The following is a 24,735-nucleotide window of genomic DNA, read 5'->3' as shown; positions in this document are numbered from 1 at the left end:
CTTTATTAAAAAAATTGAATTTCGATTGTAATTTTTTACTTTTTAGATTCCTCTCGTCATGACAAAACAATAATCCCCAAAAAATTGACAAAAATCTAACAAATGCGAATTTTTTTTGAATAAAGACAAAAAAAAAAAAACCACTTGGCTTATTTAACCGAATAACCATATGAATATGTGTGATTGGAAGAAACGGTTGGGAGATAATGGTTGAAGGATTGTAATATGCATTTTAAATTGAAAAATTCTGAAATCCGTTCAATGGGCTGACAATAATAAGTGTGTGAATGTGTATTAAAGAATATAAAAAGTACACAGAAATATGTGTTTTATTTGTCTTCTAGTGTACTTATCGTCAGCCTAATGGGTTGACAATAACAAGACCGTTTTAAATTTTATCCTCGTATTACTAAACGAGCTAAGTTTGAACATTGCAAATCTGGGCTTGATTCAACTTGTTTGCGCATCTATCTCAGTCCCAAGACAACACATTAATGAACTCGAGAATGATAAGGAATAAAATGTTACCAAAACAAATTTGCAACTAGTATGCAAATGAGTTGAGCCAAGCCGAACTTTGAAGTATTCGAGTTTGACTCGTTCAAAACTAGTCTAACTTGAGCCCAGCTCTAGCCTTGATATAAGAGTTCAAGTTTGGCTCATTATTTAAAATGAGCCTTTGCAAATAAACCAAATCACTACTAACTTGAGCTTGAACACAACTTGTTTTCTAACTAACCGTGCCGAGCTTATAACAAGTCGAGCCTTGAGCTGTCAGCAAACAGCTCGGCGAGTATCAGTTGAGTCGTTTGCAACCCTATTTGCAACCCATGAAGCCAAGAATGGAGAGATGCCGATGCCCGGATTTGTAAAAAATTCCTGGATCCTCAGTCCAATCCAGATTGGGATCTTCACGGAACTTGGTTTCACTTTGACCCAAATGTTAGCATGCCCGTATTCAATCCTTATTCTGTGCTCGCGTTTTCAATTGCCCGCACTCATAATTTCAAATGTTTGAAAGACGTTTTTACGATCTGCTGCGCATCCGTACCTGCCCGCGTCATGTGACTAAAGGGCCTGCCTATCTACACGTAACCAAGAATTTCATTCTCCAGTCCGACCGGATAATGGATGTGTTCTCTCTCTCCTCCACACACCATTCTCACTCCTCCCCCTTCTTCCCCTCCATCTTCGCCGTCAAACCCCACCCCACCACCACCACCACCACCACCACCACCGTCTCTGCCTCTCTAAAACCACCCACCCCCAATTCCAACAACCCCACTTCTTCTCCTTCTTCCTCTAGCAATCTCCGTCGACCCCAAAACACCCACAAACCCCACAAACCCTCCAAACCCTTAAAACCCTTGAACCCCCTCAAAAACCTCTTCAAACCCACCAACACTACACCCAACACCAATCACACCACCAACACCAAGCCCCACACTCTCACGAACAAGCTCCGGTTAACCAGCAAACTCTCCCCACCTCCCCCTCCCCCTCCCCCTCCACCGCCCCCGCCCCCGCCCCCGCCGCCACTTCTTCCTCCCGGAGAAAACCTTGTTGAAGAAAAGGAATTCTCTGAAACCCCCCCGAGAATTGAAACCCGCCAGGAAGGGAAAATCTTTGTGGGAAACCTTCCACTGTGGATCAAGAAAAGCGAACTGGCTGAGTTCTTTCGGCAGTTTGGGCCGATAGAGAGTGTGATACTGATAAAGGGCCACAATGAGACTGGTAGGAATAAGGGGTTTGGGTTTGTGATATACGGTGGGGAGATGGCAGATAGGTCGGCGATGAAGGCAGTGGAGTTTGACGGGGTGGAGTTTCACGGGAGGGTATTGACTGTGAAGTTGGATGATGGGGTGAGGTTGAAGGAGAGGGAGGCCGCGAGGGAGAGGTGGGTGGAGGATGGGGAGGATGGGGTGGAGTACAGGTCTGAGTGGCACGAAGAGAGGGAAGGCTCGCGGAGGGAATTCCGGAGGGTGCTGGAGACTCAGCCGGAGAATTGGCAGGCGGTTGTGCGAGCTTTTGAGAGGATTGAAAAGGTACTGGTTCTTGATTTTGTTTGTGAAAAATCTCGTCGTGAGTCAGTTGCATTATCTTCAATTTTGATTGCTGTATCTTGTGATGGCATGCAGAAGTGTTTTAGATCCACAACAGTGCAAAATAGATGTTATGAATTAGTTCATACCCAATGTTTGTCAAATCGGGATAGTATCGCATCACTTTACTGGCTCTGTGGATTGAACTTTATGAATGTAAGTGGAAAAAATAGGTGTACGAGCTCTGAGGATACAAAAGTCCAAGTCTTTGACCACATAGAAAGTGGCAAACAATAAAAGAATTAAGCACTTCTAAATGTGACCTGAAAGTATCTTTGCTTCTTCGAAGCATGTTAAATGCTACTTTTTTTCCCGGAGAATTTAGTCACATAACCGACAGGGAAGCTTGAATTTAATGTGACATGTGGTACGTTTCTTCGGAAGTTGTCAACACTTAATCATGGAAGTCACATTACCTTTTCAAGGAATGCGATCAAGTGGCCGTTTCCAAGGTTTTCCCATTCCATTAATGAGCTTTGGTGGTATACCTTTCACTTATGTACTGGCTCCCACTATAATTACTTTACCACCGCTATACCCTGTTGCCGGCTTTGATGAGCTGAGAGACCTTCTGGCCGCATTTGAATTAAAAATTAAGCACAATCTCAGGTATTTCTTTGAATTCCTTGCTTTTGAGACTAGTGTTGTTTACGTACACATAGGTAACCTATCGACTTTTTTCTTGTTTGAATACTCAGTAATGTGGATTATGTTTTTAGAATTCCTTCTGAATATCTTCTAGACTTAACATAGTGTAAAACAATTTTTTTGTATTCTCTCTTTTAACCGTTATTCTTTTAGCCTTCCAGATAAGAGTTTGGTTTGAAAGTAGTGTTGATTACGTGCACATGGGTGCATATAACTTTTATCGTGTTTGAATATTAGGTAATGTGGATTATGCTTCTAGAATTCCTTCTGGTTATCTTCTAGACTTACCATAATATAATACATTTACTTCTAATTTCTGTTTTAATCTTTACTCTTTTAGCCTTCCAGAAAAGAGTTCAGTTTGATGGTGAACTACTATGGAAGGAGGGGAGACATTCATCATGCACGTGGTACCTTTGAGAGCATGAGGGCGAGGGGAATAGAGCCAAACTCACATATCTATACAAAGTAAAATGCTCTGCAACATTGTTCATGTTGGACTTTAATTCTCTTTATTTTTTGTTGCAGTCTTACAGCCAACATTGAACTTTGTTATCAATTGATTGTCTTAGTTGTTTATGAGACATTATTTCGGTCATTACTCTCACTGCAAATTGTGCTTAAGTTGCTCGTCCTGTCTACTTTAATTGATAACGGAAGTCCTTGATTAAAGAATACAGCACAGTTTCTTGATCTTGATGCTTCAATGTGAATATTCTTTACTGTACTTACCATTTGCTTTGCAGCATTTTGATAATTTCTTTAATTAACTGGAATCGCACACTTTCCAGCATTAACTGTGGTTTATTTTTTTGCAGTCTGATTCATGCCTATGCAGTAGGCAGAGACATGGATGAAGCATTAGCTTGTGTGAGGAAAATGAAAAATGAGTGCATTGAATTGACTTTGGTCACTTACAGCATTATTGTTACGGGATTTTCTAAAGTCAGCAACATTGAGTAAGTAGCGGTGTGAGTTCATATTTCTATATACAGTATACACACACTCAACTTAGTAGACACGGAAGGCATGTTTATGTCATTTTATAATATTCTTTCAGAGAATATTGTCCATGGTTAGCATTTTGATGACCTTCTACTTTCTTATAGGGAATTTTCCCTTCCTTCTTGTTTTTCTAATAAATTTTGTAAGCTCCTAGTTTGATAGGTATCAGCCTTTTACTGTTGTTACGTGAATGTCTGCTTTTGGAATTCCGGAATGCACTTTGCTATTGTTCATTTGAGTTAATCTTTTTTTCTTATTATGGAATGGGGCTTCTATATGTTTGAGAAAACTAATTGCTTCAGAGGGTTTAACTCATTTTACTGTGCTGTCTGTGTTTCCTAATTATATCTGTTATTGACTTTTGTGGATAGCAGTTCACTGTAGTTTGTAAAAGTTTTGTTCTTACACTGTACCGTCTGGCAAAGACTTTGCTGGCTTTGCATGAATAATTCTTCATTGCGGTTTTTTGTAACTTGTTTTTGGTGGAGTTGCTTAGCAATGTGGCATTTGGTTGATTGTTTTCTGCTTAAAACCCAAACACTGCAAATTGAAAAATAACAATTTTGGCTAGAATTTAAATCAATTTGATGATTTATAGTTTCGCAGGCACTTCCTACTTGATGAGAAAAGCCTTAGGCCCTTATTATTGGAATAGTTCTCAAAATCTTCATTTGGAGTATTCGTTTGTGGCCTGAATAATATGCTACCAATAATGAGTATTTTTTCCATTTTATTATTTGAGGATATTCGTCTTATTGTACAAATAGCTGTATGGACAATTACGTCTCTCTAAGTCTAAAAATTATGTTTTTGTTTTGGCAGAGCTGCTGATCAGTGGTTTAAGGAGGCGAAAGAGAGACATGCAACTTTGGATGCGGTCATATACGGAAGTATAATATATGGCCATTGGTATGGTTTCCTTTTACGGATTTGAGTTTTTCATCTGGCAGATTCGAGTTAATGACTTTTCCCTTTTGTGAATGGAATCCATGGATTATGGAGTTGTAGAACATTTTTGTAAGTGCCGTAGCTAGTAGCATCAATGGTGGGTTAGTTACCATCACCAAAGTGAAACGCATCTCCAAGAATCTGTAGTGCTCTATAGATGTATCCTTTACTTAGGTGAAGCATGGTTGAATCAGGTGTGAGGTTATAATCCGGAAGAAGTGATCCTATCTTACATTCTTATAAATATCAGGTGATTCCTGCAGGTCTCCACGTAACTTACGATATTTGTGTAAGTTTGGTATATAGTAAATGGTTAACTAATTAACTATCATGCTAAATGATCTAAATTTGTATACTTAGTTACTTAGTTCTTACATTCTTGTTTGTTGGCACTACTTTTATGGAGCATTCATGTGTTCGATTCCGTAAATAATAATATCAATGCTTGGAAGAGGTTTCCTTGCTTATGTTGTCTTCTGTTCTTCTACTACTACAACAGCCAAGCACGTAACATGGATCAAGCTGAAGCTTTGGTGCGGGAGATGGAAGAAGAAGGTATTGATGCTCCTATCAAAATCTATCACACTATGATGGATGGTTACACAATGATTGGAGATGAAGACAAATGTCTACTTGTGTTTAGAAGGCTTAAGGTAATACTAAATTTTGCTGATTGAGGTGTTTATGAATCTGACATTTCTGAAGTTCTGTAGCTGTGAGTTGCGTGGATGCCTTTATCGGCTTTTAATTGCATATTTGCTTGCTTTATCGGCTTTTAAAGGTTTTTCGCTGTCAGGTATATTTTTGCTTTCTTTAAGTTCAGTTTTGTTATTTTAATTTTCAAAATCCAAAATTTATGCTATGCTGGAACTTATGGAGAGATGAGAAAGGAAAGTAAGTGTTAAAAGAAATTTTAGGGACAAAGTAATTACTTCTCTCTACTTTTTTATACCAGACCAGTCCCTTGCTGCAAAGAAAAAGAAAGGAAAGTGATACAGAATATGACTTGTCCTGGTTTGATTTTGAAGAAAAGAGGAAAGAAGAATAAGTAACATTAACGAACAAAGGAAAACAAGGAATCTAGGAAAGGAATAAGTGAAGGAAAAAGAAAATAAATGAGCATCGAGCAGTGGTTTTTTTCTTGTTCCATCTGGAAAGAAAACAAAACATAGGAAGGAAAATGTGTTGCACTTTCTGTCCGTTGGTTCCAAACACACCCTTATGTTGGGTTGGAAGAAATAAGAGTGGCATTGGTAATTCAAGATTGTGACTGGGACAGTTTCTTTATTTTCTTTTCACATGCCAATGAAACAGATGATGTTTAATGTTTATGTAATATGGTCGAAGATACAATATCAGCACTTCATTTGGAAATGAAACTATATACCTGAGTGGGAGATTGCATGACTATTAAAGAAAATCATTAGGTATTAATTTGAAGTGATTCGAACAATTTTAAGGTAGTAATTGATTTTTATTGTGAATGATCTATGAAATTGCACATTTACATGCTCAAAGCCCATAGTCATCCTGCAGGTTTTTCATTTGAATTTCATGTTTGTGCATATGGATTTTAATATCTTAGGTTGTGTAGGATTTCCATTTAAAAAAAAAAAAACAGAAAAAGAAAAGTTGTGCAGGATTTTAAAAGATCTGCTTTGACTCCTTCAAGGCTTGTGCTAGGAAGATTGGTGGAGACAGGGTTAACTTGAGTAGTGGAGTAGCTAGTGATGCAGAATGGGGCTGAGTATGTTATACACAACACCGAAGATATTAACTTATGAAATAGGTCCTTGCGAGGAATATCGGAAATGTTTTGCATCTTCTTTAGCTTATATTGATTTCACATGGGAGATTTGTTTTTCCTAAACTCCCAGTGTATAGTGGTGCCCCTTGTTTCACTCCTTGAATGGATTTGTATACCTGTTAAAAATGGGATACTTACAACAGACATCCAGTGAGACTTCTGACAATTACACTCTGATTTTTTGCTGTCCTCCTGTGTCAGTGTTCTTGGGTAACAGCCATTTAAAATTGCTGTGATTTTAAGCTTTGATGCTTCTACTTTTCATTTTTTGTAAAATATGGAAACAACCCTTGCCTTATCATCCTCCCTAGTAGCTATCTTGCAGCCAAATATCCTTTTCCATCCCCTTCTCTCTGCCACGACACCCTACTTCTCTTCTCTCTTTCCAGTTGCCAACACCAGTGACTGCCACTGCCATCTCCACCACCCCCTTTATCTTGATTGTACACCACTGTTGTGATTTCGAATCAGACTCTTCTTTTGATATTCAGAATACAGACAAATCCTCGCAAATAACAATCCATCATTGCTATAAGGTTTGACAACAATATCTTGGTTCATAAAGAAAATAAAATCTGTTTAGTGGAGGAACCAGAAGGTGGAGATAGATATTAGGTCATATCTATAATTGTCGAGTAATGAATCAACCATAACCATTTATAATGTATATGTGTACGTATACGCTTGATTTGGTGAGTAACAAATCACACGTAAGCATGTTTGTAAACCTTGTGTATTACTTAATACTTGTGTACAGGCGTGGAGGGGGGCTGCATTTCTTAGCATCGGATTCATGTGATTCTTTTGTCGAATGACATAGACGCAATGAATAACCTATGTTTCTATGTGGATGTTAGTTAATGGATAATTATAGGGTGAACTTGTGTACATGTCAATCATTAGTGGTATCGGTGGAAATGGTGGACACTGGAGAGGAGAGAAGAGGAGAGGAGAGGAGAGAGGATGGGAGTGGGCTGCTCCGGTCAGGAGGGATTGCAATGGTGGAGGCCGGATTGGAAGGAGATGCAGAGAGATAGTATTTTTGGGTTGTTTGCATGTGAAATAGGTTTGGAGATGGGTTGTTCCCTTCTACTATCTCTATTTCTGCTTGTGTTATGTTGCTTTGAGAAGGTATTTTTTATTTTTTTAGTTTGGCATTTAGACACGGAGAAATGTTGGCAGTAGAAGATTCATGCTATCTTTGGTAATGGCAATTCAATGGATGGGAAGTTTCTTCATAGTCAAGGGCAGAATTTATAAGGGCAGTGTAAATTCAGCAACCACAAGGTTGTCCCTGTCAGTTTCAAAAACCATATAAAGGCCGGATGATTGCCAAATAAAAATACTAGGAAGATTTGTTTAGCATGATAGTTAGGGATGTGAGTGGAGGGTGCACTTTTGTGTGCCACCTAGCCTAGGTTGGAGACTGGTTCGTCATAAGTGGAGATCCCAGATCTCAACTGATAGTGTCGTTAACAAGGAGGGTACCATTGCTATTGTACCAAACTTCCTGAGACAATATCTGTGGATTGGCATGGGATTCAGCATTATTTGTTTGGTGGAGACTCTATTTGAGACGGCATGCAATTGGAGAGGACCAGATTGGAGACCTTATGGTGAAGGTCCAGATTGGGAGCTTTAATATTACTCCCTCCGTCCCAAATTGGATGTCAATTTTTGATATTTGTGCCAATTTCAATTCCTTATGTCTTTAAATATGGATCTCAAAAAATATGCAATATGGATCTTGTTTGATAGTTCTTGATTAGTTCTATAATACAAAGTTTTCAAACTCATGAAAAATATTATAGATTGAAAGATATAAGTGATGAAAAATGACACGAGTTTCAAAAATTGTCATCCTTTTTGGGACGGAGTATATTCAACTAGAAGAGCGTCAATGAATCTGGTCTGTGGAGGAGTATTTGATGCACAATAAACCCCACTAAGCTGGTCTTCCAGTTACATGGAAAATATTGGTAGAGGTTTTGAACATGAACATTCTGGTTAGGAGGGTTTTCAAAGATTTGTGATGAGCGCATAAAATTTGAACTGGTGGGCAATTAGGACTATTGGAACATTTGGTCATCAATTGGTTCATTATCACCTCACTCATGGGGTTTTCATCTTCTTTTGATGATATAGGAAGTCTGGGAAGGTATATTGGACTAGTTGATGCAGCTCATACACAACGGTTATCAATAAGCTTGCTTTACGAGTTCCTTGTGCTTCATATGTGAAAAAGCACTGGCACCCAATCACAACTAGCATACCATAATAGCAACCTTTCTCACGTGATAGAGTTGCTACTGGAGTCCTCCAGACAAGATTCCAGGATTTAAACCCTTAAACGTTAGGTCTCTGATGGTGTGCTATCTAGAACTAGGACAGAGATGAGAGCAAAAGGAGAATGTGCTATGAATGGGAATAATAATACTTTCGTGCATGCAAATAATTTATATGTACTTATACACGCAAAATAGCAATACTTATACACGCAAAATAGCAATAAGGCGATAAGACCTACTTTTCTAATCATTAGGTAGGCCTAGTTGATGCACATATAAATACTCACCGGGATTGTCCATGTGGACATTGTTTTGAACATATAAATAAGAAAGTTCTCTCTCTGTAATAGCTCAAGCTTTTAGATGAGTTGGTGGTTAACAATCTAATACGGTACTAGAGCTGGCAATAGATCATGTGTTCGAACTTCAATCCTAAGTCCTACCTAATATTGAAATATATGCGCGTGTCTAGCCCGCTTATGGGGGAGAGCCTAGATACACATGGGGGGTGTGTTGAACATATAAATAATAAAGTTATCCCTCTCTCTAACAGCTTAAGCTTTTAGATGAGTTGGTGGTTAACAATCTAATTGACGTACCCATGGACACATGCAATAACTGCCTTTTGCATCGGATGGATATGCTGCCATCGGTGGCTGGAAATTGAGGACGGTTGACCTGATCGAGTAGATAAATCCACCTCTTTTATTTTCTCTGTAACTTTGTTTCTTTCTCTCGTGTTTGCTTTTTTCTGAGCAGTGTCACTCATTTACTTAACATAAAGAGGTTTGCTTTGAAGAATGAATTGATCATTAGTTACTCGATTCATTTTTCGGAGTACTGACATTATTTCTTGGTGTAGGAATGTGGGTTTTCACCTTCAGTAATCAGTTATGGGTGCCTTCTTAATCTTTACACAAAGGTACATAAGAGTTTCTTTGACTTCATTTCTTTCTGTTTTTGTTTTTACCCTCTTGAGCTGATATTTATTTTGCTTAACCTTACCAGAGTTTGGTTTCCTAACTGCATTCCTGGAAGTTTATGATCCCAAACTATCATCATAAGTCTTTGATTATCCAGTAAAACTTCCATGGTGGTGTCCTTTCTTGTGTTCCTACCTGAGTTTTGTTAGGCTTTTTGGTGGTTGTGCATTTGTACTGGTACTAAAGGTTTTTCAATCGGGCTCAAGGCTTGGTTTTGGCTTTTGTATACCGTTGAGCCATGTCAATTTGATAGCTATCAAGCCAAACCAAACCGAGCCTTAAGTCCTAAGGGATTGGGTCAGGTAAGGTACATGAATCGATTTTTACCATTGATCGCAGGCCAAAATTCTGAGCTGACTTTTCCTTTCCTATATATGGTGACATTCCACTTTTTGCTTTAGTGTGAGAGATACCAGGCCAATACAGGCGAGAGAGAAGAGAAGAAGACATTAGAGGGATATGACGGTAGAAAAGATAGAAGAACCTTAAACGAGAGAAGATATGGGGGATATGGGGAAGACACGAGATGAGTGAAGACTGAAGAGTATGGGACGAGGAGTGGAGAAGCCGCTAGTTTTATTTACGATAGATATAGCTTATTATAATCTGGAAAGTTAGTTCTTTTGCAGCAAAGTAGCATATTGATGGCCTTAAGGCAACTTTCAAACTTAGAAATATCTTGTGAATCTTATCGTACCTGAAGCACTAACGGAATACAACTAATATGGTATCATCTAAGCATCTAAAAACTCCTAAAATGGTATCACCTAAGCATCTTATCACTTAGTATGAAAAATCTGTTAAGTTACCATTGTTCCAAAAGCTTAAGCTGTTAGAATGGGCCCAAGAATGTATATCAACCCAGTAGCGGCACCAGGATTTTAGCAAGGGCGGGCCGGTTTGATAGACATAGTTGTATCGTAACGTATACTTATTATAGCGTAGACCTTTTGCTTTCCAATACATTACATTTGTACATTGAAATAGCCTAATATAGTAAAAATATATGAATCTTTTGTTAATTTTCTTAGGCTACTACAACGTATGTTAAGCTATCTAACATAATCAATTGACCATCTTCTGCTGCTCCTACATCATCTAAGCTGCATTGAAAGCAATTTTAGGACTAACATTGTCAGTTTGTGCATGTTTCCATGTCTTTAGGCTTCTGAATTATGTCCTTTCAGTCCATTACATTCCTGAATTCTCTTTTGATATGAAAATACTTACACATTGCCATATATTGTCGTTGTTGTATCAAACAAGCCCTCTGTTTGTTGTACTGCTGCTGTGAGTTGTCTGTATATATCATGGCCAAGCTTCCTAAACCTTTAAATATACCTCGAGTTATGACTCTGCATTCTTAAAATTGTTTCGCGGGGAAAGAGACCAACGCTGTTAACCGAACATTGTTACTCTGATGCGGTGATGCCATTTACATGTTTTTTGGATTGTTACTCTCGAAAAGTAATCAGAATAAATTTCACCTTGCTGTGTTTGACAGTGTTTAATCTTATACTTAGTAAAAGTAGTAACTATGTAGAAGCTGTGTACTTACTAAATGTCTGTGCTTTAGCCTATCAACTCGACGTATTCAATCTGTGCTTGATTGATGGTGTAATAATGATTTGTTTAAAATGTATGCTTCATTCTTTCAGATGGGAAAAGTTTCCAAGGCCCTGGAGGTCAGCAACATGATGAAGTTGGCAGGCATAAAACATAACATGAAGACCTACTCCATGTTGATCAACGGATTTGTAAAGTTGAAAGATTGGGCAAATGCGTTTGCGATTTTTGAAGATGTTGTGAGAGATGGCTTAAAGCCAGATGTTATGCTTTACAATAACATCATTGGAGCATTTTGCGGCATGGGTAACATGGATCGTGCAATTCAAACTGTTGGCCAGATGCAAAAAGAGAGGCACAAACCTACCTCACGAACATTTACGCCCATTATACATGGTTTTGCAAGAGCTGGAGACATTAGAAGAGCCCGTGAGGTTTTTGATATGATGAGGAGGAGTGGATGTTTTCCGACTGTGCACACTTTCAACTCTCTGGTCCTAGGCCTTGTTGAAAAGCGCCAGGTAATTTATGTTAATAGATAATGGATACCTCAGTTTGTTAAGAACTATCAGGACTAGTTCTTTCTAATAAGGAGCTATAGGTGTTTGCTTCCTGCCTGGGATGTCATTTGTGCTTTTCACTACGATGTCTGCACATTTTCCAAATTTACAGAAATTATGTTGAAGTCATTTTGAAACCTTTTCTGTAAAAATTGAGAGTTAACGACCACATTTTGTAACTTGAGTGTTTGTCGGCGCCTCACTCATTCAATGCTGTGTGACTTTTGGTCTAGATGCTGGTTTCTGATGGTGCTATGTGCTTTCTTACGAAGCATGTTGGACATATGATGAAACTTTATTGTTAATATTTTCAGGTGCAGTGTGATAGTTTGTCTCGTGTATATGTTAGAGTAATAGAATATTTAAAGAAATCCTGTGTTAATATGGTTAGTGTATTACATTAGAACAACCTGGTAGGCCAAATTTGGTTGCTTGGGTTTGGGATAATAGTTGCTTGGCCAAGGGAAAAATGAACAAAACAGAAGAATAGAAAGCAACGTGTCAGGTGTTCAGCCTGTGGTGATATTATTCAATTGTCCAGCTTGTTTTATCATAGATTTGCAATGGAAAAGTGTTATTTCAACTGAATAATCACCATCCTCTGCTTGTGCATTGTAAAAAGTCCTGTGGCCATCCAATTATTTTTAACTGTTTTTGCTTCAGCTTTTTGAGCTCTTTAGGTTGTGTGTACCATATGTATTCACATGCATGGTTGGCTTTGGAGGCAACACAATTACTGGATAATATTGGCGACATAAATTTATGCATGGCTAATTTTATTTTTCCATTTCATAGAGAGGCAATTTCTTTCTCTGATACTGCAGATGGGAAAGGCTGTTGAAGTATTAGACGAGATGTTGCTGGCAGGCATTTCTCCAGATGAGCATACTTATACTACCATCATGCATGGTTATGCATCAATTGGTGATACTGGAAAAGCTTTTGAGTATTTTACTAGAGTGAAGAATGAGGGGCTGGAGATTGATGTGTATGCATACCAGGCATTGCTTAAGGCATGTTGTAAGTCTGGCAGGATGCAAAGTGCTTTAGCAGTAACAAAAGAAATGAGTGCTCAAAATATTCCAAGAAACACGTTTGTCTACAACATATTAATTGATGGGTATGGATTATTACATAACCATGGCTTTGATTGTTTTACTGGACTTTTTTGTTTCATTAATTCTGTAGATCTTAATTCCTCCCATTCTCTTTTAGTAGCTGTATTTTTGCTGTTTCTGGTGTATAACATTGTACTTTTCACCACTTAATTTCACTGTTCTTTGTTCCCTTCATGTAGATGGGCTCGAAGAGGTGATGTTTGGGAAGCTGCTGACTTGATGCAACAAATGAAACAAGAAGGGGTTCCTCCAGACATCCATACTTACACATCTTTCATAAGTGCTTGTGGAAAAGCTGGAGATATGCCAGTATGCCTTCAGCTATTAGCCTAGTTTTTCCTTCAACTTATTGATTGGCTATTACCAAGTTGGAATTATGGTTCTGTGGTTTGCACGCATTTAGGATGTGAAATCCCCTGGAGTTTTTTCTTTCAACATGTATAAAAATTTTCCACAGATTTCTGAGAGTACATCTTTATGCTATATTGGAATTTGGAATTATATTATTCTCCTGAGATGTATGTTGAATACATTCTGCGCATGTACTTATTTCTTATTTCGTTTCTTTTTTCAAATAAATGTTCCTTTATGATGATTTGATGGCTCCCGTTCTTAGACTGCAATTTTATAATCATGCCATTAAAGATGGATGAGCCTTAAAATGCTATAGGACAAAGAACTAATTAGGGGGGAACAATATTTTATTTTATTGACTAACATAACTTCATTTTGGACCTGCAACAGAAGCTCATAAATATATTTTTCATTCTGTCTTGTTTCAATTATTATCTTGGATTTTTGTTGTCGGATCCACTTTAACCTGACATGTCGTCCTCCATGTTGTCTAGAATTCGAGGAATGAAATCAATGCATTCTAATTCAGTTGGCTAATACTCTGTTTTGTTCACAGAGAGCAACAAAAACGATGAAAGAAATGCAAGCTGTTGGAGTGAAGCCAAATGTCAAAACCTACACCACACTTATACATGGATGGGCCCGTTCATGTCTTCCAGAGAAGGCTTTGAGATGCTTCGAAGAGATGAAGATGGCTGGGTTGAAGCCAGACAAAGCCGTATATCATTGTGTGATGACATCATTATTATCAAGGGCTACTGTGGCTGAAGATTATATTTACTCAGGAATTCTTTCTCTTTGTGGGGAGATGGTGCAATCTGGATTGACAGTCGATATGGGGACTGCAGTTCACTGGTCCAAGTGCTTACGCAAGATTGAGAGGACCGGAGGAGAGATCACAGAAGCGCTGCAGAAGACCTTCCCTCCTGATTGGAACTCCTACGAAACCAACAATGCAATTTTAAATTTAGAAACTAATGAAGATGGCTCAGACATTCATGGCTATGATGGTGTTGAAGATGATAATAATACGATATATTATACTGACAGTGATAGTGAAGATGATGAATGATGGGAAAGCTTATATTGACCATAGAAGGGTGCTTTTGCGGTGGGTCCCAGGTCTGTAACTAGTTCATCTGCAACCTATGTAGCACTGACACAGACATGCTTCAAGAAACAAACACAACACCGAGACTCCGACACGTAAATTGCAAAAATTGGAGGACACAACACGTTAGGGGACATGTTTTAAAAATATGCATGTATACTGGAGTACGAATAATGCATAAACAAATAAGGCTCTATTTGTAAATATAAAATATGTAACACCGTATGTACCTTAAATCATATTTATCATTACATCATTCACAAAAATATATCAACAAAAAGCATTTGATCCTATGTGTATCTTTATAATCAATAAACCAGTATTCTTCGCACAAAAAATAAGACTTCCCTAGTACCCTAACTCTTAATGAGTCTACTATTTTGTTTAACAACCCCGGCTTGTATTGCTAGTGTCCCGAGAGTGTCCGAAGCATTTTTTAGAGTGTCCCCAAAGTGTCCAAACAAAAAACATTAAGAAAAAAATACACTTTGGATTTGAGAATCGGACACGTGTTCAGAGAGTGTCGGTTTCCGACACGGGTACCTGACCTCTGATGAAGTGTTCGTGCTGCATGGGCTGCAATTTTCCAGTTTAGCTTTATTTAATCTGGTGAGCTTCTGTTAAGCTCAAATGACATATTTATCAATTCTGCAATAAACGGAGAGTGATTTTGTTTTGACTTGTCCAATGCACCTTCTTTTCTTGTGTGCAGAAATATACATACCCATTACAGACTTCAACACGCGCATGGAAAGTTTTTATGTAACATGTCAGTTCTAAGTAGTACTTAGGCCTTCTCCATTTATTGGGGTCAGGATGACTGAACAATAGTTCTCGTGCTACATAATATGCCTAAATTATTTCTATGCATAACCTGTAGAATATTGGGAAACGTCATTTTTGGATGAGCATCATGTTTCCCATTACATTTTTTTTCTTCCTCTTTTTGGTAGGTCACTACAAATCTGGCCTAACAGGTGGTGAAGAAATTCGAAAAACGTAAGGGGGAGTCAGTTGTCATCATCAAATAAAGATAGGTGATGGGAAATCTGGGTAAGCCTAACGTCTTTAATATAAAGTCAAGATGGGGTTTGTTGTAATATACATGCATGAGATTTTATTTCACCCATCCTAAATTAACAGAATAGTAATACATATTAAATGACATCTTATATTACTGAATATCTTTTTCTTACTGATGTTCATGATTGTCATGGGGTGAATTTAGTTGGAATTTTAGTTTAGAATATCTAAAGACATAATCAAAATAAATTATTCAAATGGACATATTCATGTACGCAGCACTAAGATGATATCAAAATCAAAACCCCAAAAGAAAGTCAAAATTAGCTTTTAAGGGATTAGATACCAGAGTCTCTATGTTGACAGCTAATTTGGTTGTCATGGGGTGAATTTAGTTGGAATTTTAGTTTAGAATATCTAAAGACATAATCAAAATAAATTATTCAAATGGACAAATTCGTGTACGCAGCACTAAGATGATATCCAAATCAAAACCACAAAAGAAAGTCAAAATTAGCTTTTAAGGGATTAGATACCAGAGTCTCTATGTTGACAGCTAATTTGGTTATCAATACGTTGTGGTGGTGAAAAGGATAGGAAGGTGGGAAAATTCACTAGGGTAATTGGACTAAGTTATCTACCTGTAGACCTATAAGGGCATGGGAGTTAGAATCACTTAGCTATTTAACGAAGCTCTATTTGCAAAACAATACTGGAGAGTGTTGCATTATCATTTCCTTTTGGGGGTGTGCCAAAGAATTTACTTCCCAAATGAGTCTCTTCTCTCCGCTTGAAAAAGGGGCTCTGGTCAATTTTGTTGGAAGGTAGAGACCACCTTAAATGGAGTGTGGCAAAAGGTTCGAAAGTAAGAATCATGGGAAATAGCTAGATGCTGAGCCTCAAAGGCTTGGAGGTCCGCTTGAAAAAGGGGCTCTAGTCAATTTTGTTGGAAGGTAGAGACACCCTTAAAGGCTTAAATGGAATGTGGCAAAAGGTTCGAAAGTAAGAATCATGGGAGATAGCTAGATGCTGAGCCTCAAAGGCTTGGAGAGTTGGAGGTGTCCTCACTAAAGGCGGACTGCACTTTATCCCTCGTTGAGGAACTGATCAGTGGAAGGTCGAGATATTGGGCTAGAGAAATTCTAAGATGAACAGCTTCTTCCAAGGTGCGTGCGTGTGTGCATGTCAGAGACATAAATCATAAACTCTTCAACAATTCTTGATAAGTGCTGGAAACTTATCTAAATATGCGTTCTATTCGGTTTTGAACCGACCACGTATTGGACACTTGAGGGTACACCCTGTCTATCACTTAGACACAAACGGAACACAAGTTGCGATCAGTGGAAGGACCAAGGTTACACCTGTTAATCCATCTCCCTTAAATAAAAGTTGGGAGTTCTAGGTATCAAAGCATCTGATTTATTAATTGATCTTTTGGCCATATAGATTGTAAGGCCTTTTTGTTCACACTGCTTCTAGTGGGTAGAACTTGAAAGATAGCTTCTTCTTTTTTCTTTTTTTTTAAAATTTTTTTTATGAACATGTTGAATGTAACTGTACACTGAAAAAGTATGGAATGCAAACATGTGTAATGGGTGCTGTGTCTGTGTCCCAGACCCTAATACCCATGAGCGCACTTGAATTTTGGATATATGTCGGATTATTTTAATTCTCTTTTAATCTGGCATGTGAACAACACACCTTTGACTCATTTGTCTGCTACCCAAACATGTATTATTGAGCAATAAACTTGTTTTCAGGATTTAGTGGTTGTGTTGGTGGATATGTTAATTGGCAAATAGGGGAAGAGGGGCAGATTGATGTTTTTGATGAAGATAGATTGGTGGAGAACATAGTGTTTAGTGGAGAAAGGGGGCATTAACTTGAGAAGCTGAGTTCAATGGAACCTGTAAAGTAACCATATGTCCAACCCATTTTGATACGGGCAAGCTCAAATGTTATATTTGGTTTGAGTGTTTGATGACGTAGCTCTTGCCTCCAATAGAGCAGTAGTATTAGAGGTACTAAGATCTTTGTTGCATTATTATGTTATTGTAGTATATGATCATGGAAGATTCACCAAATATGTTCTTTGCGTGTCAGAAGTTCTTCTCGTTGATAAAAAAAGAAGGTTAGTTGTTCTCTACATAGCTAAGTAAGGAATGTTATTCTCTCCAATTACTTCAAAGCATGTGATTGTCCGATGTGGTCGGAGCCTATTGTTGGCTTGCGGCACTTGCCTAGAAGAATCAGAGAAAAAGAGGAAAAGGCAGTCGGAGTTTTGAAGAAAGTAATACTTGCAGATATTTAGTGGAGATCTCCACATCATGTTTGGAAATTGATTGTGAAATGATTGAGAACGTGGTTTCCAATCATGAACGTAAGTTGGTAGTCCAGGAGTATTGGGTTCTGTGCTTTGAACCAGATGAGTTTAGAAAGGAAGAGTTTGGTCTGAGAAATGAACAGATGATGGGTGGAGAAGAGTATTGTCCAATTGAAGCTGAACAACTCGATGAAACACAAAAAAGAGATATTGTGGTGAAAAAGGAACATGAAGTTAGTGAAGAGGTTGAAGGTTATGGAAAAGACATTGCGAGAAAGGAAAAAATCGAAGGAAAGTTGTGAAAGAAGAGGTCATAATGACAAAAATGAAGAGTTCGAAATATCATGAATCTTCTTTTGAAAGAGGAACTTTTTTTTGACTCATTTTTTTGGTCTATGAAAGTGACACAGGCTGGAAAAGAGGGATGAGTTTTTTATTTGCAAGAGCAAGCAAATGGAAAAGTTCAAGAGGCACAGAGAATTCCATACTGAATTATTCCCAAGTGGATAAAAAATTGGAGGCTGCTTACAATGTACAGTACAAGCATATGAAGATTTCTCACAATATTACTCAACGAAGGGGATAGCCATCCAGATTTTTGGTACTGAAGGTAAAGGATTCAAAACTGCAGTGTCTCATTGAACTCCTCTGTGATGAATATTTCTGCCTAAGGATGTACACAGGATGAAGGACAATGGGGGGCTGAGAAGTGAACTTTTCTTGATTTAGTAGTTGTGTTAGGCACGTGGGAATTAGCAAGTAAGGGGGGGGGGGGGGGTGTGGTTAGTAGATAAATATTATTAGCAAGTAGTGGAAAACACAGGTGTTCTATGGAAAAAGTGGGTATAGGCTTGAGGAGCTTCTTCACCTGTCCCAATTGGTTTTGAGTTTGATGCCTAGAGTATTTGGAATGTATTCAAGTGCTAGGCTAAAACATATTGTTTTAAGTTCGATGCTCTAGCAACTTTGAATGCTCAGAATGTACTCAAGTCCTTGGCCAAAACATCTTATTTTACATCTCTGACGTTATTCTATTAGCTTATGTCACTGCAAACTTATGAAGTACGAATGTTTTTCCTGGAAGCTATGATGCACCGACACGGACACGGACATGGATTACCGACACGGGGACACAGGAATTCTAAAAAAATGGGGACACGGACACGGCGGGGGACACACCACTTGTATATTTATTTATATAAATAAATAAATAATTATAGTTTGACACCCAGAAATTTTTAAAAATTACAATTTGGCCCCAAACTTTTTAAAAAAAAATTACAGTTTGACCCCCAAAATTTTAAAAAATTACAGTTTGGCTCCTCAAAAATTACAGTTTGGCCCCTGCCGTGTCCCCCTAAAAAATTTATATTAAATTATGGTTACACGCCACGTGGCGTGTCCCCGAGGTGTCCCCGTGTCCGACACTGCGATACTTCGACCTCTAGAGTTGTCGGTGCTTCATAGCCTGGAAGTAACGTACTGGTGTGGGGCAACTGTCGATCACTAACCGTCTTTAGACGGGTTTAGCACTCGAATCAAAAGTTTCGTACTCTTTCTCGACCATTTTCATTTGGACACTCCGGGAACACAATAAAACATGTCTTGAAAATTCTAGGACATTATCAGGACACGTCATGAGTGTCAAACAAAATAATATGCTCTTGTTAAAGCTTAGAGCATCCACAATGTAATAATCAAAACTAAAAGGTTGCTAAAGTTAGCAATGTTTGCTCAAAAAAGTGCTCACATTGTAATAACCAAACTTAGCAACCTCTTAGCAACTCATCAAATTTTGACCTTTGAATAACCAAACTTAACAACTTTTACCAATAACCAAAACTCAATAACCAAACCCAATAACCAAATTCAAAACTAAAAAATTAAAAAACACCTCACATTAGAATCGTCTCATCGAGACGAATAATTTGGTGTGGTCGGGTGCGTGATTGGAACTCGTTTGCAATTGGACATAAATGCATTGCGTATTGTGAGGGGGGTTTTTTTATAGGGATACAAAGATAACCAATGTGGAGATCAAATTTGTTAGATTTGATTATGAACTAAATGGATAATCAAATGTTGATGTGGCACATTTTGATTATCGATTTTGATTATTCCCATTGCGGATGCTCTTAGGGATTTCTTTTTTTTCCCCCAACATATCATGTCTTCCAATTATTGATAATTTGCAATTCATAGAGTCAAAATCACGTTGGTGTCATTTCTATTGTTGTGTTGGTGCTACATAGCTGCAAATTGTCGAAACCCTTCAAGGCAAATTGTCGAAACCCTTCAAGGACCTAAGCTTCTTTAGTTTAAAAACGTCATTTTTAAAGCTTGATTGCCTTCCAAACCTAATGTTCTATTTATTATTATTATTTTTGTTTTTTATGCTCTAAAGGGCATCTCTTAGCCTCTGGCCCTCTCCTTATCCTAGCTTTGTGTCTCTGCTACTCACGGAACCTCCATAAGATTTCTACTTTAACGAAAACAGCATATACCGATGTCCTATCCATGTGTAGACAACTTAAACTAATGCAAGCTTATGTAAGCTTTTATACTACAACCTTAAAAGTCACCCGTGAATGAGTTTGGATACCACTCTCCTATGCAACTTCTGAAGGGCAAATAAAACTGCCCTTAAAAATTGGTGTTAGAATGATGGGCAACAAGTGCTATGCTAAAGCATCTCATTTCGTACTCTCTGCCCCTTTCTTGCTGCTCATTTTGTTTATATGAGTAAGCTGGAGTTACTGGTTAGGAGTTCTCCTTTTTAGTACCAACGGAACAATGATTTTAGGTGTCAGTATGCCTCTAGCATCACAAGTATCCTTCCAACAGTAAACCATTCTGTGTCCGACAACATTCTACATACTTAACAAGTTAGCCTAAAACAACATACCAAAATGTCTAATAGTACTAATGGCAACTGATCCACTTCCTAAGTAAAATGTATAAGGTTCTAGTCGGCGCCCACGAAGTTGGTGTAGTTTCGGCTTCTTCAGCGCCAAGGCTTTCTGAACCTTCTTGCAATATAGAGGATGTTCAACTTGCACCGAAGTCCAAGCTCCAAATCACTACTTGTATAATCAAACATAGTTATCATCTCCAGCTTATTAGCACGTGCCTCGTGTTGTGAAGTGACACACACACTTAATACTTACAGGTCTATTAGTCGTGCAACATGTGATACACTGTATGATACTCTGCTTTTGCTTTGATAAAGGCATAGTTTTTTTGTCTGTTATCCGAATTATGACGGTTACTACAATCTCTATTTTGGATTTTACGAGATGGGATGTTGCATTCAATAAATGCATAGAATCCAATAGACATGCATCAAGCATCATTACTGTTGATTCTATCTCCTTCGCCTGATTTTTTTGTCGATTACATTGAATATTTCCTCATCCCAAACGAATTTAACATGCCCATTTTATTTGTCCATTTTCAAGAATCATGCTTTTAATTGGATCGATCAAGAAATAATATATAATCGTGAATAGCTTTTCAAATTTTTGTAGATATTTTGATTTGGCTTCCGAAAATTCGAGAACATATTTGCGAAATAATATTGTTTGGTTGATCCATTAAAAGGCAACTGCCGAAAATGGTCGAACACTATGGGATGGGGGAACTAACTTAATTTAAAATTCAAAAAACGCAATTTATTGTCTTTAGCCTAGTCATTTATACTCTTCAATAATGGCAAAACGGTATCTGATATCTTTCTCAAATATCAGGAAAAGGGTAGATATTTACGTAATATGTTACCTGCCCCAGTAATTTAATCCAGAATGTGTTGGCAAATGCTAAAATTGTACTGCACTTTTTCAAACCTAGATTTTCTTATAAATTCAAGAGAAGGCAGCTAGACTTTATCATAATTCTCAACTATTGGGGAAATGGCCTCCGACCTACCCGGCCGAATCCAATTGCTTATTGAAAAAGCTTTAAGAGAAGAATGCCTTGGTGGCTCGTGTAATGGAGGTCTCGCCAAAACTCCTGATCTTAATCTTCCTCCTGCTAATTTGAGTTCCTTTTGGGGCCATCCAGTGGACATGAAAATTGGTTTCAAGGACGGGGTAAAAATATTTTTGTTTTATGACAAGTTTGATATCATTTTTATATTGTCTTTTGTTCATTGATCATCTTCCTTTCCAAGATTAGGGCATCTATTACTAGAGCTGAAGACTTTGTCTCAGTATTCTCTTTAGTGTATACTGAGTGTAGTTTTTAGAATTATATCTTGCGAAGCAACTCCTTATATGCGTAAAAGGTTTTGCTCCGTTCTTTGCATTTGTATTGTGGATTTGTATAAATTTTAGTAATTGTATGCTATTTGTGGTACTCTTTAATTGGTTTTGTTGCAGCGCAAATTTTGAAGAGTAGGGTGTGCCTACTTTGGCAGTTTTTGATAATGATTAATTGAATGTGTGCGGATATCAAATATAATAGCAAGAGTTGAAAATACTTTACCTTTTGTAAGGGTATTTGTTTTGACTCAAAAAGAAACATAAGAATGGACTTGTATTTTTAGTTGTTTCCTTTAATTTGATGATATGCCTTCAAATCTGTGCTTAAGATAGTAAATTAGTCAAATTTGAATGAGGAATTGAAGGGTTGTAATGAGACCTGTGATATAACCAAATTAGAGTTTGGCTAGTAAGGCAAAAATGCTGGGTGGAACAAGGTTGAAAATTTATTTAATGAAGCTCACTGAGTAGAACTTGAATTTAGGCAAATTTGATAAGTCCAACGGTGCCCATACCCCCAATGATTGGGGGCTACATGGGTTCTGTTGTTGTTGATAAGTCCAACGGTGTTATTAATTATAACTAACTTGCTTTGTTGGTTTATTTTTGCAAAACTGCAAGTTCAGTTATGCAATCTGTTCACTAAGATCTTGAAATGTGAGGAAAATGATTGACTAAGATAGGAAATACACGCAAGTCGAACGTAGTTGATGTTTAGGACTTCTGTATTATAAACTGCAAGCATGGAATGAAGCTTGAGGAGAGAGCATTTTAGTTGAGATTAAAACCTGATAAAATGGTTTCAGAAAAGAGAGTCAATTTTGGTAATGGGTATGAGATTTTCTATGAAATGTATATTTTTCCTTTTTGTAGGTAAGCAGCTTAAGTGAAAACATATTGAAAGAAAAGATCTCCATAAGTTCATTTTTCCTAAATAATTTAGTGTCTGTAATTTCTTAAAGGAAATCAGAATAAACTAGATTCATTGATGTAATTAAAGATGTCCAATGGAGCTGCTTCTGTATATTATTTGCAAACAATAGACTTGAGAGTGACAGTGTCAACATACGAAGTTCGATGACATGTAAATGATCTTGTGCGGTGCACCATCTTTATTTGTCTAGGCCAAGATAAGGTACTTTAATTTTGTTGATCACTTGAAATCAAATCGTGTTTCGTTCCCTTTCAGAATATATGTTTCTTTGCTGACAGCATAATTTGTATGTTTTTATGTTTGGTCATTTTCTTAGTTTAGCCATCTTAATTTATTTAGTTTTAATCTCCTAAGTCACTAGATTTTAATCATTTGTACAGTTTCAAAAGGTGTTGGTTTACGATCATGTATCTTTTGTAGGTTAAGGCAGCATGTTGTGTCTGTGATACCAGAAAGAGAAGCATTTCGGGATTCAGAGCAAATCCCCGCGGGGACATTCCAAATCCAGGCTTCATTCTCGAATCTTCTAGTAAATCCATCTCTCCACCACCTGGATTTCCGCAGCCTTACATGTTCATGAAGCAGAATCCCAGTAACAGTCTCTTTGGATTTGATGGCCCGGAGGATTTACCTTCATTGGTTTGCATGGGCTGTGTGCATTGCCATATGTACATCTTGGTGTCTGAGAGTGCACCAAAATGCCCAAAATGCAAGAGCATTGACTTGCTTGACATCTTGCGCCTCAATGAGCCGATGAAGAAGAAAGCAAGGAAGAACTAACTATCTTTCTCAGATGTTGATGGATCGTGCTATGAAGTTTGTCTAATAAACCTCCTACCTATCATTATGTTTATCGTTGTTCTTTTGAGTTTGGCCAACTCCCTAGCTATTGAGTGTTTGCTTATTGGGCTTTAGGGTTTGTCTAATGAACTTTCCAGCTATTTAGATGTTTTCTGGGTTGTGTTTTTAAGTTTGTGTGATGAACTTTTATGGGGGTAAATTTCAAGCTATTAAAATGCTCATGGTTTGTGCTTTTTAGATGTTTTCTGGGTTGTGTTTTTAAGTTTGTGTAATGAACTTTTATGGGGGTGAATTTCAAGCTATTAAAATGCTCATGGTTTGTGCTTTTGAGTTTGTGTAGAATCTTGTGTAATATCTTCCTAGCTGGTGTAATGCTTATGGAGTGTGCTATATTTTTTTGTAGCCATTATTTGGTATGAGGTCTCAAAAAAATGAGCCCTATGGTAGGATATTTCTCAAGTCAAAAAATGACTTGCCATTGTCAAGCCAAATTTTGGGATTAGGGGATGCTGCCAACCACCTTGCGGAGTGCATCCGGATCGTCCATCTCAGCAATCAATGATCCGGATTGAAAACAAACTACTCTTCCTTGGAAGGGTTCGTTTTTTTTATCAAGATTGTTGAAAAAATATTTTTGAACGATCCGGATGCGCTTGCACCTGCTCAGCAGGGTGCTTGGCAGAGACGGCTTAGCAGCGTCCTGGGTCCCAAATTTTGACACAAGAAATGACAAAATCATTTAGTGGCACATCAACATTTGTGCGTTGTTACATATATTTGGTCGGAATCCCAATGAAATGATCCAAGTGATCTAAAAGATCCAGCCACCCTCAAAAGTGCTTTATCGTTAAAGGAAGTGTAAGTTAATGTTATTTCATACAAAATCATTTTTTTTTTTCAGA

At 37.7% G+C, this 24,735-nt stretch overlaps 1 protein-coding gene across 13 annotated transcripts; it reads left to right on the top strand.

The window, feature by feature from the left end:
- Positions 1-967: 967 nt before the first annotated feature.
- On the top strand, positions 968-24,067 carry LOC131318449 (pentatricopeptide repeat-containing protein At5g04810, chloroplastic). Of its 13 annotated transcripts, XM_058348238.1 has the most exons (14): positions 968-2,045; positions 3,091-3,218; positions 3,569-3,709; positions 4,578-4,664; positions 5,203-5,356; positions 9,661-9,720; positions 11,440-11,868; positions 12,732-13,027; positions 13,205-13,334; positions 13,936-15,099; positions 15,203-15,252; positions 15,444-15,543; positions 18,242-18,449; positions 23,453-24,067. In XM_058348238.1, the coding sequence occupies exons 1-10, from the start codon at positions 1,011-1,013 to the stop codon at positions 14,449-14,451; spliced, it is 2,976 nt and encodes a 991-aa protein (XP_058204221.1). In that variant the 5' UTR covers positions 968-1,010; the 3' UTR covers positions 14,452-15,099; positions 15,203-15,252; positions 15,444-15,543; positions 18,242-18,449; positions 23,453-24,067. The 13 variants fall into 13 exon arrangements, with proteins under 13 accessions (XP_058204221.1, XP_058204224.1, XP_058204223.1 ...); XM_058348241.1 differs by lacking the exon at positions 15,203-15,252 and having other exon boundaries at positions 13,936-14,490; positions 18,250-18,449; XM_058348240.1 differs by lacking the exon at positions 15,203-15,252 and having other exon boundaries at positions 13,936-14,490.
- The last annotated feature ends 668 nt before the right edge of the window (positions 24,068-24,735 follow it).

Source organism: Rhododendron vialii, chromosome 3a (assembly GCF_030253575.1).
Source record: "Rhododendron vialii isolate Sample 1 chromosome 3a, ASM3025357v1".
NCBI lineage: Eukaryota > Viridiplantae > Streptophyta > Magnoliopsida > Ericales > Ericaceae > Rhododendron > Rhododendron vialii.
The sequence above is the reverse complement of the archived record's forward strand: the minus strand, read 5'-3'. Positions and strand labels throughout refer to the sequence as shown.